Source organism: Onychomys torridus, chromosome 10, assembly GCF_903995425.1.
Source record: "Onychomys torridus chromosome 10, mOncTor1.1, whole genome shotgun sequence".
Classification (NCBI taxonomy): Eukaryota; Metazoa; Chordata; class Mammalia; order Rodentia; family Cricetidae; genus Onychomys; species Onychomys torridus.
Window position 1 is genome coordinate 14,855,261 of NC_050452.1, and position 14,352 is coordinate 14,869,612.

The window sequence follows — 14,352 nt, forward strand, 5'->3', positions numbered from 1 at the left end:
GTTACTTACAGCAAAATGTCTTTTTCATTTGCAAAGCCTCAGATCTCTGATTTGACATTCCTACTTTTGGTTTTATTTTCATTTGGAAATAGATCCTAAATCATGGTAAAATGTTTCCTTTTTGCTTCTTTTAGTTTCTCCTCAATGTTTTGTTTCTAATTTATATTGTTTAACATAATTTTAGAGTTTTCCAATCTTTGTTTTCTCTGTTCATATTTGTCTTCCTTTGATTCCTTCTTAGAAGGTGGCAATGAGATAGTCTCTCAGGAAAGATGAAGAGGATAGGGAGCACTGACCTCACTCTCAGGCCAAGTTTACTTGTTAAATGTTTCCAGTTCACAATTTCACTCCAGGCTGAGAAATGACCTGGGAGATGAGCATTGCCATTTCAGTTTTTATAAACAAGAGCATTTCTAAAGTTCAGAGGGATTCTGTGGGCAGCTCATTCACAAGAAGAAGATGGTAGACTGTGAGTCTAGCAATCAATCTCTATTCACGAAGGATCAGGATCTAAACTTTCAGTATTGGCTTTTACACTTTTTATTTTATTTTATTTTATTTATTTATTTTTTACTGTTAAAGCTTTTGAAGATATTTTCAAAAAAACATCCTTAGCTGCATCTCTAACCACATAAATCTTTCAAAGGCTATTTTGAAAGCTTTCATTTAATTTTGACAATAGGAGGTCTATCGACTTACAGCATTAAAATCCTTGCTGCTTATTCAGGTCCATTTCTTAAAGTTCTCTGGAAGTTTATTTCAGTTTAAAATATGGATCTAATTACAAGCTTGGGAAGAACATCTGCTGGTCAATATGATGGGGTTCTACCAAGAGAAACCTACCATTAATTAATGGCATCACAACAGAAGGGGAAAGACAGCTTGGAAATGACAGGTGACAAGACATGAAGACTCTCTTCCCTCTTTAACTTATCACATCTCTATGCTCCCAAAGGAAAATATCTGCTTCATAAAACAAGTAGACCCAGACATTTACAGCCCTTTCCCTAATCTACAGTTTCTCTCTATATCTCAGTCACCTAAGGTCAACTACTCTCAAAAAAAAAAAGAAAAAAAGAAAAAAGAAAAAGAAAAAGAAAAAAAAAGATGTTTGTCTTATGTGTCTGGAGAGATTTCTTAGTGGCTAAGAGTACTGATTGCCCTTCCAGGGTTTGACTTCCAAAACCCACATAGCACTCAAAGCCATCTGAGACTCCAGTCTCATGGAATCCAATGCTCTTTTCTGTCCTCTGTGGGCACTGCATTTATGTGATGTGCAGATATACACACAGTCAACATTCCCACATACATAAAATAAAAATAAAGGAAAAATACTAAAAATATTTGTCTTGACTTTCTAGAAAGAGAGACCATATTGCCATGGCTTTTTTAAATAGTTGCTCTAAATTTGTGATTATTTTTGGTAATCTCTTCTTATGCCCTATTTACAAATTAAACTGTGTGATCAGTAGGTACACAAAGGAAGAGAACGGCATCTATAGGGTTCAGGTTATCTGAAGTTTTATGAGTCCTGGAATGTATCCCCTATAGATTAGGATGGCCAAGTGTGCTCTCCTTACTTTTTTCTGGGAGTAACATGCAACTACATGTAATGAAAGTCATGCCTACACTGTAATTTATTATTGTTTATTAAGAAGTTAAGTGCCAAGCCTTTAATGTATAATTCTCCAAAATCTGAGGATTGCACTGTAGTTCCCTTTCAGAGAATGAGGAAATACAATCATAGAGCTATACATGCTTTATCATGGCCTGGTCTTTACTGCTGTACATTCTTCCTCTGCTGGCAGCAGAGGCCAGGCAAGGAGTTTAACCCCTTGGCCTTCCTGTCTGAGACATATACTAGCTGCATATTATTTTTTTCTTCAGGGCAACAGGATTTCTCGGAGGAGTAATTCTGCCTTTCATTTCTCTTTCAGGATGTGTGCCCCTTTGACCAATAAGGTAAGTTATTTCCAGCAGCTTTCTAACTTCTTGGTCATCTACTCAGAAAGATGCTCATATTACAACAGCAGCTTCTTGAAGTTCTAAGTTCTATGAGACACATCATTTGAGATACAGCCTAGAGCACTGACAGATTTGGCTTCATGTCTCCTCAGTTACAGATGGCCTAATAATCACAAGTGAATCTTCACCATGATCTGAAAAGCCTATCCAGGCAGAAGGTACTGTGTTTCAGTTAGTAAAATTTGCTAATGGTTTCTGGAGAAGTTAACCAGTACAGACTCATCATCTACACAATTCCTATTCTAACAGCTCTAGAAGATTCTCTGTCCTGTGGTATCCAAATCATTACTTCTCATCTGTTTTTCTCCTTATTCACTGACCATCCATTTATACAGCAGTCATTTAGTTGATGGAATAACAATGATCAAATTAACCTACCCTAAATATCAACATAACATCTGGATTATGTGATGGTTCTGTACCTCTGTGTGGAACAGCACTTACTCACACATTACATCAATCTTCATGAAAGGTCCTCAACTTTAAATCCCATCTTTTCAATTACTCTGAAATTTTGACTTAAGGACGTTTGAACCCAGCCACTCTTGGAAAGCTGCCATGTTTATCAGCAGCAGAGGAGCTCCAGTGAGCCCTGGGCTTCTGTCAGCTATTAGCAGCAGCTGACTCTCAGCTCTAAGGATAATATCATGGTGGAACCACAAAAATCATGTTTCAGTGTTCAGAGAATCAGTATTCCCACCGAGTGCCTAGAGGCTTCATGTGTAGCAACAAAGCTAGCAGCATCTTTAACCACTGTCAGCTTTCTTCCCACTCTCAGCTGCTCAACCAGGAGCAAAGAAAAGAGCTTTGCAAGGCCCTGTCAACACTAGAAAAATACAGTAGCCAAAGTAAAGGCTCTATGAATATTTTGAGTTGCCACTGTCATCACCAATAGAGTTATAATTTTCTGCTTGTTTCAAAAGGCTTTTGAAAACTAGTCATTCTCATAGTTTACAAACATAAAGCTGGTCCCATCCTCAGATGCTATAAGTGAGGTGCTAGATGGGGTGTTAGTACAGGAAAGTGTGACAAGATCTCTTGTGGGCTCTTGCATGTAGAGGGTGCAGGATTCACTTCAAGAATCATTGTCAATAGTCTCCATCTTTTGTGAGATTGTGGTCTATTCACTTCTTCTAAGTATGTCAAGTCCTCTTAAATTCTTGCAGGATCTGCTTGCTATCTGTTGCCAAGTTACAGTTAGTGTAGCACATGTCATACTTGGCCAGAACATGAGATTTACAGAGCTGAAAGAGGCATGTTTTGCAATATAAAGTACAGCATTGGTTTCACAGCAAGTCTGACCAATGTGATGGAGGAGACCTGCCTGGGGAAACAATGTAGTTTATTTCCTGATCAGGGGGCAGGGGAGAGTAGTATAGAGCGATAACATAGGAATTCACAATCAAGGAAAGACCCATACAGAGGGGAAAAAAACAACATTTGCAGGGTTATAGAGGCAAGAGAATACCTGGAAATACTCAGGATATACTAAGCATGAAGAGTAAGGGCCAGGATTCTGACTTAAGAAACAGGAAATGAGACTATAAAAGTTAGTGGTGGGCACTTCAGAAATATTTTTTTTTTAAAAAATGATGGCTCTTAGAAATAACACATAGACTGTTGTGATACATTCTTTACATTGGAATTGAAACACAGAGGCTTGTGAGAGCTTTAGGATAAAGAAAGCATGGAGGGCATGTTCAAAATAAAATCAATGTTTGTAGAATAGAAAAATGCAATTTTCAGGAGTTCATCTTGGGGAGAAAGTTATTGGGACAAAATGATAAATTGAACTGGCAACTGAAAGAGAGAGCGAGAAGACATTTCCAAAGTTTTCCCAGGAGCTACCATTACGATGATACTATTAGATGTTTGGAAACAGGAGGAAGGACATTTCTTTTTAGTGAATAAGCTCAGATAATAACAGATAGCTCTGAACACCTGAGTTTCAGTGTCTTATGTGGGTTTCTACTACTGTGAAAGAAACCCTCCCCCCATGCCCAGTCTTGAAAAAAATGGCAAAAGTTATTGTCTCTTGCTATTGTGTATGATGCCTGGGCTGAGCTGGACAGTGCTTATCGGGAGATAGATTTAGAGCAGAGGTTAGATATTGGCTGGGGTTGATGGTTGTTCAAGATGGCTTCCTCATGGTAATTGTCTTCCAAGAGGCGAGGACAGAGACTTTGGGACCTTGTAAGGCCTAGGATTGGAATAGCATAACTTTCCCAAACTTTGTTAGTCATATGGTCCCAGGCCAATGCAAAATCTAGCTGAAGGAAAACAGACTCTACTCAGCAGTGGAGTATCAACAAATGTGCCCATAGTTTACATTTTCCACAAGACACTGAAGACCCACACTCAGGGATGTTGGAGAGACAATTATGAACCCTGGTCTGGGTCTGCTGAAAGAAATTGGAAGGAGAAATGTGAATGGAAATATTTTCTAAGGAAAATTAGCAATCTAAACTACAAGATAAAGTCAAGAGGTTATGAATGATAAAATAATAGCATTATGAAGGGAACTAATGGATGCAAAGGAGAAAATAAAGCAGGGGGCAAGGACAGGGAGCCAGTCTCTGTGTGCAAGAGAGGTCAGAATGTCAGAAATGAGTGGAAACCAGTGCTGTCTAAATGTTGGAAAGAATGAGTTACAAAGGAATGTTCAATAGACATCAGTAACTGAGGTCAGAGAAGAGGATGGAGCATAATACTGCCCTTCTGGGAGGAGCTGGGGGTGAGGAATGGAGGATACATGGTGCAAAAACAAAGCAAGGTTATGCATAACAAAGCATTTGATTATGCAGGGATATGGTTGGGGAGGAGGGAGTGAGAGTAAATCTTCAATTTTCTGGAATGTGGAGCTAAGACCTTCTACCCTGACAGAGGTCCTGGGTTTCCCATTCTGGTCCCCCCACTCTTCTGTCAGAGAAGTCCCAGGGGACAGGAAGAAAGAAGGCTCCTTCCTCCTCAGAACAGTTGCAGAACATTTCTTTAAATTTTAAATCCATGCTTTGATTGTCTCATGTATTATATTTGATAGTATTTTTTTTCTTTCCAAGCTTTGTGTATAATAAAAACAAAACCTAACAGAACAAAAATATGATGGATTTGATATGAACTACTTCTGTCCTGGGCACACACAAAACTGGAGAGGGCTCTAAAGAACTGAAGATGAGAAATTTGTAAGAAACTTTTATCTATCTGCATTGTATTTTCTTTTTGCTGATCTGTTCTAATTGCTGATTGTAAAATGAAAATACAATTTAAATAACATTAAATGTTAGGGATTTATAATTATTTGTCATTTATAACACAATTTATAAAGAGAAAGAAAATAGTTGCAGGCAAGCAAGGACAGCATATAGTCACTAGCTTTGGGGAAGTTTTGAAAAAAAAAAAAAAACAGGACTAGTTACATTAAATTATTATCAAACCTACATCTGGTTCCATAAAGAATGTCACAGGTTATCTTTTCCCTCTTCCTTTTCATGTTAATTTTGCTTTAGAGTTAAATTAATTTTTAAGACAATTTGAAGACTTTATATAAAGCTATTTTCAGCTTATATGTTTCCTTCATAAAGATATAAAAATTATTTGACAGGAAAATAGTATGAATTTAGAGTTGAGTTTGTGAATCTAGTCAATTGAGCCAAAGAATGTAACAAAAAATAAAGGGCTGAATAAATTAGTTTATTATAGCACAGGTTAATATGACCATGCCACGTGTGCTAGGCCCCCTTGTATCAGTTGATAAAATATGAAAGGCTAGCATAGCCCTTTGGCACTCAGAGCAAGATTTTAATTTTTATGTCTTCACCATAAAAATTGCAAACTATATGGAGTCAATGAGTATCCTTTTTAATGTCAAACTGAACAGTAGAGGGAGGGAGTGTACTTTTTGTTTTTGTGTTCCTGTTTTGTCATGCCTTGAAGAGATGAGAGGTAAATAAGTGAATTAAAAAAAAAGAAGAATTGAAGTAAGTTTTATTATCAACTGGGATATGGCTATCACATGTATAATGTATGTATATGTAATTATCATTCCAATTACTGTATTATATAAAATGATCTTAAAAGCATAAAATGTACACAATCCGCTAGAGTGACTGGGAAACCTTAACTGCTGAATGGGTTATTAGAGAATGTTGATAGAAATACATGAAGGGTTTTCCAGTATCGTCTGGTAGGAAAAGAAATATTGAATGCTTTGATATAGTTAATGCCCATTTTTGCTACAATCAGGAAGGGGGTAGTGCACAAAGCTTTTAGTGGATGGAAGCTTCCAGGAGACAAAGTCCTCCTCTCCTTTAACTTTAAGGAAAAACAATTCTGTACCTAAGAAGGCTGATGGAAAAGTGCAAAATGAGCAGAACTGTACTTCGTTTCCATCATAGCTCTAGGAGACATAGCAAAATGAAGCAGCTATTTTTAAAGTATATAATTTTATACCATGAAAGTGAACAAGATATTTTAGAAACAGATCACTTCATTCTCTTTAGTCATTCACATGGACTAATTGCTCCATTTGACTTAATCTCATAGATGGATTTATGGTGTCTAGCTTGGAATATTCTATGCATGCTAATAACTTCTCTTTCAGGGTTTGGAGTTCTCACTAATTATGTTGTAAATTGACTGCTGAGGATGCTCTGTAATTCTACAGGTAGTGTTTAGCTTCTTGGTGTTATAATGTACAAGAAGATGAAAGGGGTACAACCTCAAAAGGCATTAAATCTTTGAAAAGTAATAATAGTTAAAACTTGTAATTGATATATAGGCATTTGTGTATTCCCATATACAATAAAAAACACTAGTAGCTCTGCTGGCTTTGTTCTTGAATTTTGAAAACAAAGGAGATCACAAGGAGAGAAATGAGACAAACCCACAAAAACTGGACTTCAGAAAAGCTCAGTTGTCACTTAGCAGACTGTATGTTACCAGGACTAAAACCTAACAAGAAGAGTCTTTTCAGCATTTAAAGCAATAGGAATGCACAGGACCCTAGCTGAGCATCTTGCAGAATCTACATCACATCTATTCAAACAAAAGTATAAAGATTAAATGCATGCTGGCATACATTATTTTATTAGTTTTTATTGATTGATTGGTCATTTTCTATGATGCTGGAGATTGAATCCAGGGTTTTATACAAACTAATCAAATGTTATACCACTGAGTTATACCCCCAGACCTGGCACATCTATATTTTAAACATTTTTAACAAGCAGGGATTTAGAGGTGTGCATTGGCTATTATTGCCAGTGGCTTTCTGGCGGCTGGACCTGTGCTGCTCTACCTCCCTATAATTGGCACCAGTCACCTTGCACTCCGTCTGCCCCACTTCAGAAATCTGAAGCCTTTGGTGGGAATTGTTATTTTTGACTTCACTGTTTGAAAGATTGCAGGTGGAAAAAAAAAAAAACCCATAAATCACCACATCAAGTGATTTCATTGTTGCGCAGGATGTTGCTCTAATCCTCTGTCAGGCAAAGCATTTGAGAAAATAAGATGGGGGTCTTTGTACACAACTGCTCAATCCTGACAGCCTTGACCCCACATCAAGGTTAGAAGTTCAGTGAGTTTCCATTGGTGTAATGATTGTATAAGTTAACGCCATTTAGAATTACTTTAACTTGCACAGCTGACTCGAGAGACGTGTGACTAAGCTTCCAAATTGGCACCCATGGCACATTTGTAGGAGCTGCCTTATCTCTGCACCACTTCCTCCCTCCCCCTCCTCACTTCCTGCCATTATCACCATCAATTTCATCACAGGCAGCTGAAGTTTCCCTTTCAAAATCAAAAGCCCTTGGAGAATAGTTCTGCTTAAAGCCATAGGTCACTAAATATATGGATGATTATGATGACTCTTTTTCATTTCCATTTTGATTAAGTGAAAGCCTCTTAATTTGGGTCATTATTGATACATAAATCTGTAGAGAAAATGAACATGCCTTTATAATGTAACCAACATTACATGATTTATTGTTCTTATAATGTGTAAATACAGAAAGAAGGGGGAGAATAAAAGAGTCCAGCTCTTAGTTCCCTGGATGTGAACCAGTGCCAGGGACTAATGGAGCAAACTCATCCTGAATGTCCAGCCTCCTGTTCTCAATGGCTCATGTCTCCTATTTGAAAAGCTGTCTGACATTAATCTTTCTACGCTAGTCAACTGACCCTTTGGTGGGAGGTGTGTGAGTGATAAAATGAAAGGCTCAAAATGGGTTTCCATACCTGATTGTGGACTTTGTTTGGGGATTTTGGCTACCGCTTGAGGGCTGGAGGTGGAGTGCGTTCGTTGGTTGGCAGAGCTGTGGATGCTGCTGGGAACCACTGATGACGCATTCTTTCGAGGCTTCATGTCTTGTAGCCACATAGGTGAGGCTTCAAAGGCCTGCATCCTCCGAGCATGGCTGTTGGCATTGACTTTCAGATAGGCCTGGGCCTTGTGTTCCTGTAGCTCCCCGTAGTTGGCATCAGTCACCCTGCACTCATATAAACCTTCATCCTTTTTCCTCACTTTGGAAATCTGAAGCTTGTGGGAGATGTCATTGCCTTGGACTTTCACTGTCTGAAAAATCACAGGTGAAAAACAAAGTTTCACATCAAAGGGTTTTATTCACACTATCTTAACTTTGCTAATGTCGGGATTAAAGGGTCTTAATGGCTTCCTAGTACGAATTTGAAGGTCATATTCATCCTGTCCTACAAACAGCCTCATCCACAGACTTTATCGGTCATAAGCTCAATTTAAGCAGTGCCAGAGTGGCCCTGCTGTCCACATTTCATAGATTCCCCTAACAGCACTGTCAATTTTTCAACATGGGATTGGCCTCTGCCTGGTTAACTCAGCTGAATGAAACCTTGAGGAAGGAGTCCATTTCTGGATAGATTTTTCTTTTTTATGGCTACAAGACAACTCCCTCAAAACCAGGGCCCAAAAGAAAAAAAAAATGTTGGTCATAACAATTTAGGAACAGGGTGCACTTTACTAAAGGCACAGATAATAGACTTGGATAGTAATATTTTTCTTCTGAGTTACCTGTAGCAGGGCTCAGGCTACAGAGAAATAGCATCTGAAATCAAGGCTCATTGCATATGCTTATGTCATTATACAAACTTGTGATGCTATTAATTGAACAATGGTTTGATTTTTAAAACAAGTCAATTTTATTTATTCTAGTAATTTTATCCCAGATTATTAATAAGATCATGTGCCTAATGTATAATATTAAATATGTACTATGTATCCCATGATATGAATATATGAATATATATGAAATATATATCATCAGAGCAGTTAAATTTGATATATATCATATGTTAATCCATGATTGACAGACTGAAAGATCATACCAATCTGTCAAGTTTAAGGATTTGATTGATTTTATAAACATAGAAAACACAGAAATGAAGGATGAAGAAGAAGGATATCCTAGCCATTTCCATTGTAATTATGACAAATTAGCTGCATCTTCAAGTTGTCAGTAGGTCATCTGGCCTAAAAGCATGTGCAGATTTATGTCTGCTTTGGTTTAATATTTTTGTAATTTATTTGAATACTAGATTTATAAATATTTTATGAGTTATGAATGATATCCAACTTGAGTCATATTGTTTCATTACATTTCAAAATCCTATTGGATGGTTTCATTTTTGTTTTCCTGAGGTTTTTTTTTATTTCCTATTAAGAGTTGGTACTCCCATTACTTTGAATTATTAACATTATTAATGTTGAAGTATTGCAGACCTTCATTGTTACACTTAGGTGACTATAAAAAAGAGCAAGAAAAACAGTGCAAGAATCTCATTAGCTAGCAAATTAATAGTCTAGCCGACTTATAATTATTTATATGATTCAAACATGCAATTTTATTCATGGACTCTAAATTTAGGCTCAATTTTTAGGTCTTTAATAAGGTTAAAAAAAGACAAGGGCCTCTCATCCTGAATTTACAAAATTATCTCTTCGGGCTCAATGAATTAAAAGGATTTAAATCTAAAATCTGTCTTATACTAATGTTCACCTTGGGCCTTTCTGGCCATTTACTAAAGCATGCGCCCCCTGTCGCCCCCTGTCGCTTGTCTCTGTGACACTCACACTTATCTTGGTCCCGTCGTTGTCCGGGTCTCTGTCGGGTAAGAGCTCCACCTGTAGGACAAGAGTGCAAATGCTCAACCTCGCCCGAGTCCTCCAGTCCCAGGAGCCGCGATACCGCAGCGGCGCAACCGCTAGGAGAGATCCCAGCCTTCTGGTCTTGGAACACTTCAGCCAAGGGAATTTCAGAGGCAGAAGAACGACCGAGGCTGCTAAGACACTCAGTCCTGAGGCCAGGCTGGACTGCCTCCCATGCTCCTCCCTGGAGCATCCCTGAAGTCCCCTTCTCCCCTCTTTGGATTCCAAGCAGTCCTTGGGGTCTCCATGTCTTCCCGAGCATCATTGCGATCCCGTCTCTCCTTGAGAATCCCTAAGGTCCTCGTGGTCCTCTCTATCCAAGTGACACCCTGGAGAGTCCCTGTGGTCCCCAAGCATTCCTGTGGCCGCCAGCACATTCCTCGTTGTCCCCCAAAGTCCCTGAGTTCCCTGCGGTCTCCTCTATCATAGCGACACCCGGAGAGTCCCTGTGGTCCCTGAAGCCCTGCAGGATTGCTAAGCCCTGGCTAGAGTCGCAGCGAGGCTAGGTAGGTCTTCTCCTTCTCAGTTCAGGGCGCCCTGCCTGCAGGCTTGGGGAAGGGTAGGGACAGGCGTAAACCCAGGCGGGGACAGGAATGTAGGTGGAAGTTTTCCGGATAAATTTCTGCATCTCTGACCTCGCTGCTGCTAACCAGTCAGTCCCCAGGTTCTCTTCACCGGACTTTCTCGGTCCTCTGGATCTCCTATCCGAGTCCTCTTTCGCTCCGCGCGTCTCTCTTTCCTGCTCTTAGCGCGCTACTCTTTTAGCTTCTTTACGTTTTCCTTCTCTTCTGGCTTTCTCCCTTCTCCTTTGTCTCCTGCTCTACTCTCCCTGCTTTTCTGATGCCTACCCTCATCTCTCCCTCTCCCCATCTTTTGCCACTCTCTCCTTCCCTCCCTCCCTCCTGTCCCCCGCCCCCTCTCCCTTCTCTGCACCCCCTGCTGTGTGTGTGTGTGTGTGTGTGTGTGTGTGTGTGTGTGTGTGTGAGTGAGAGAGAGAGAGAGAGAGAGAGAGAGAGAGAGAGAGAGAGAGAGAACGCTAACCTAGAAAAGGAATGACTCCCCTCATCCTTGATGTTGGGGAGACAGAAGGAAGCCTGGTAGAGGGTGCCCTGGTTTGTACCAGCGATACATTGCCAGTTTGGACAGCTTCATAAAACCGGGTATTAAGGGCTGGTTAATTCTGGTCTAAATCAGGCAAGTCCCCGCTAGTGTGACTTTCTAGGTGCTTTTAACTTACTGTAACCAGGACAAATTCAGCCTTGCTCACTCTCATAGAGCAGGGAATGTTCCCTTGGACGCATGGACCCTGGCGCTGGTTACACATGCATAGAACTAAGAAAGTGACGTGCAGGGGGTCTGTTGCTATAAGCCATGACTACCTGAGAGCCGGCCGCCTCAGTCCCATGCTCCAGATCCTCTGGTCCCCGAAGGAACCACCACTGGATCTCCAGGTACACTGAAGCAGAGCCGCTTTGGAAAGCACAGGACATTTCCACATTTTGTCCCTCGGTCGCAGTCACGTTCCGCGGAAACTCGGTAAATTTTGCTGCAAGACAGAAATGCATCATTTTGGCGTGTCTATATCAGGTTTGCTAATGTCTCTTTCCTGGAGAACTCGACACAAGTTTTTGTTTGTTTAGCCTTTTTCGTGGGCATTGAAAGGAGAAAATAAAAACAGCAGTAACAACCCCTATGACATCTCTGCAGGGCTCCCTATCCCCATTGCTTTGCCTCTGCGTGCCTTGTTCTTGGTATCATGCCTACATCACTTTGTTCTTGGTCAAGTCCAGATAATGGAAAGGTTAACGAGCTTGCCAAACAGCCCAGAGTTAGATCCAAACATCTTTTTGCCAGATTGCAGCATTCCCTAAAACTTACTGAGAGATCCAGGGAGGTGCATTTTAGAGCTTCTGTCCAACTGATCTATGAGAAAGCTTCTGGATTCTTAAGTTTCTAAACCATCTATGACTAAACGGGATGTTTCATGTTAGACATGGGTAGTAAGTATATGTCAAAACCCACATTCTTAATCTGTCAAAACAGTGGTTAGCAATTTCGTTCTGGAGCCCAAGTAGTGAAACAAGTTGCACATTGCCTAAGAGGCATATGCTTCATCTCTACAAGTTAACCTTCACGTTTGTTCCCTTCGAGCCATTATAAATTGACATATGTCAGGGGATATAAAAAAAAATCACACATCCATGTTTGGTTCAGATTAAAGATTATTTGAAAGACAATACAGAGACTCTGTCTAGCCCTTTTGCTAACCTTGACACTGCCAGCTCATAAGATTAATAGAGCCATGTGAAAGTCATAAAAATAAAATGCCCCTTCTCCTTAGAGGCATTCCTTGAACACGGGATGATGCTTTGCTTGCTAACTAGATGATTGTTCTTAGCCTTTCTAAGGGGCACTTTGCAAAGAGCTGATGGCTCTCTAGAAGAAACCTTCTATTTGTGGCTGATAGAAGGGCACAACCACACATAGGAAAGGAGGGTCGTTGAAAGGATGGCAGGACTGATTACAGTTACTTTCTCCTCATTTCTTACATATGGTGAATCTGGGTGGCTCTTTTCACTATTTATGAAATCTCAAAGGAACTGATTATGTTTCAAGGAAATGGACACTATGAGAAGGCAGTCTATCTGAATAGGGTTTTTTTTTTTTTTTTTTTTTTTTCTCACATCAGCCAGCAGAATGGGGCATTTCTGCTTGCAGAAGTGATGCAGTCTTCAGGAGGCAAACACTGTGATCTGCTCATGGTGCCGAAGCATCCACTGCAGCCTGCAAAGTCCTGAACAACTGGGCCCAGGAGGCAGCTGCTGCTTATGATGCAATTAATACCTGCTTGTGGGTTCTCTGTTAAACACACATGGGGAAGAAGTCACAGGAACCAGAGAAGGAGACTAAAGCTTTCCAAAGGGAGTACTAGCAGAAAGAAACCCCTTCCAACCATCAGCTCTGTATTCCTAATGATTGTATGTGCCATGAGTGGTTGCCCTGTTCATGCACATGGAACACACACAGACACACAGACAGACACACAGACACACAGACACACACACACACACACACACACACACACACACACACACACACACACACACACACACACACACACACACACCCCACACCACACCACACCTGTGTATGTGCTCACTGAAGAACTCAGCCCATTGCCAGTCTGGCGTCTACTAGATTTGTCTTTTAAACCTGGCTTGCTTACGATTAATAAACTTTGAAGGAAAAAAAAAAGCCAAGCCAAAGACTATTCATACTACCTAAACCCACTGTTGGCTTGATTTGAGCCACTCTCGAGCTGTCTGTCAATTCTTCCAGTTGGTACAGCACACACACACACACACACACACACACACACACACACACACAACACCACATACACAATACAAGAAACGGACTTACCTTGAGAAGAAAGCCCTTGTTGTACATACAACACGGAAAAGAACACAAATCCAACAGACGCCAAAAAGATCCCCATCATGCCAAGGGAGGGAGGCACATTCGTGTAGCCGAGAGCCCCAAAACCTGAAAAGACAGGCAAGCAAGCGTGTCCACAGGCTGCTTTCAGAGCCCGGGGCGCGACACTGCATGCATGCTGCCGCTCGCAGCGAAGACTGGCTTGGGCACTGGGGATTGCGACTGGTGAGGATTGGACCAAAGCTGGCTGGGATCCGGAGGCTTCAGGCGCAGACCCGGGCTGCCACGCTGCGAAGTGTCTCCGCCGGGCGGCTAGCTGCTTCCGCTACCTGGCAGCTCGTCCCACGTCAGCCGCTCGGCTTGCGTGCTCGCCGCCCTCCCCACGCCCAGAGAGCCGGCGGCGAGTGGAGCGGGCGCGGGGCGGCGCGGACTGGGCTCGTGCGGAGCCCAACTTTGCCTCTAATGGCTGCGATGATGCCTTTAACTCTGTGAGCGCCGGGGGCTGCGCACCTGCTGGCCAGGGGGCCCTGCCAGACTTCTATGCACTGGTCTGCCTTTACCCCCATCAGCCGTCTTGGGCTTCGCCGGTGCAGAGGACAGGACAAACACAGGGTCTTGGTGTTTGTTCAGGCATAGGAGAGAGGGTTTTGAGAAGGAAGTTGAGGCATTGTTAAAGACAGAGGAGGGATGGATGGGTTGGTTGGGAGTGA

General features: G+C 41.2%; 1 protein-coding gene across 3 annotated transcripts in view; it reads right to left on the minus strand.

Moving 5' to 3' along the window:
• Positions 1 to 14,145, minus strand: part of Vstm2a (V-set and transmembrane domain containing 2A) — a 29,726-nt gene extending 15,581 nt beyond the window's left edge. The window contains exons 1-4 of one of the 3 annotated variants that reach the window (XM_036200707.1): positions 13,628 to 14,140; positions 11,584 to 11,750; positions 10,130 to 10,180; positions 8,263 to 8,599 (exon numbers count right to left, since the gene is read on the minus strand). In XM_036200707.1, the coding sequence (XP_036056600.1) occupies positions 8,263 to 8,599; positions 10,130 to 10,180; positions 11,584 to 11,750; positions 13,628 to 13,706 (634 nt within the window). In that variant the 5' untranslated portion in view covers positions 13,707 to 14,140. Of the gene's footprint in view, positions 1 to 8,262; positions 8,600 to 10,129; positions 10,181 to 11,583; positions 11,751 to 13,627 lie in introns of all 3 variants that reach the window. The other 2 variants (XM_036200708.1, XM_036200709.1) reach the window with 2 other exon arrangements.
• Positions 14,146 to 14,352: the final 207 nt, after the last annotated feature.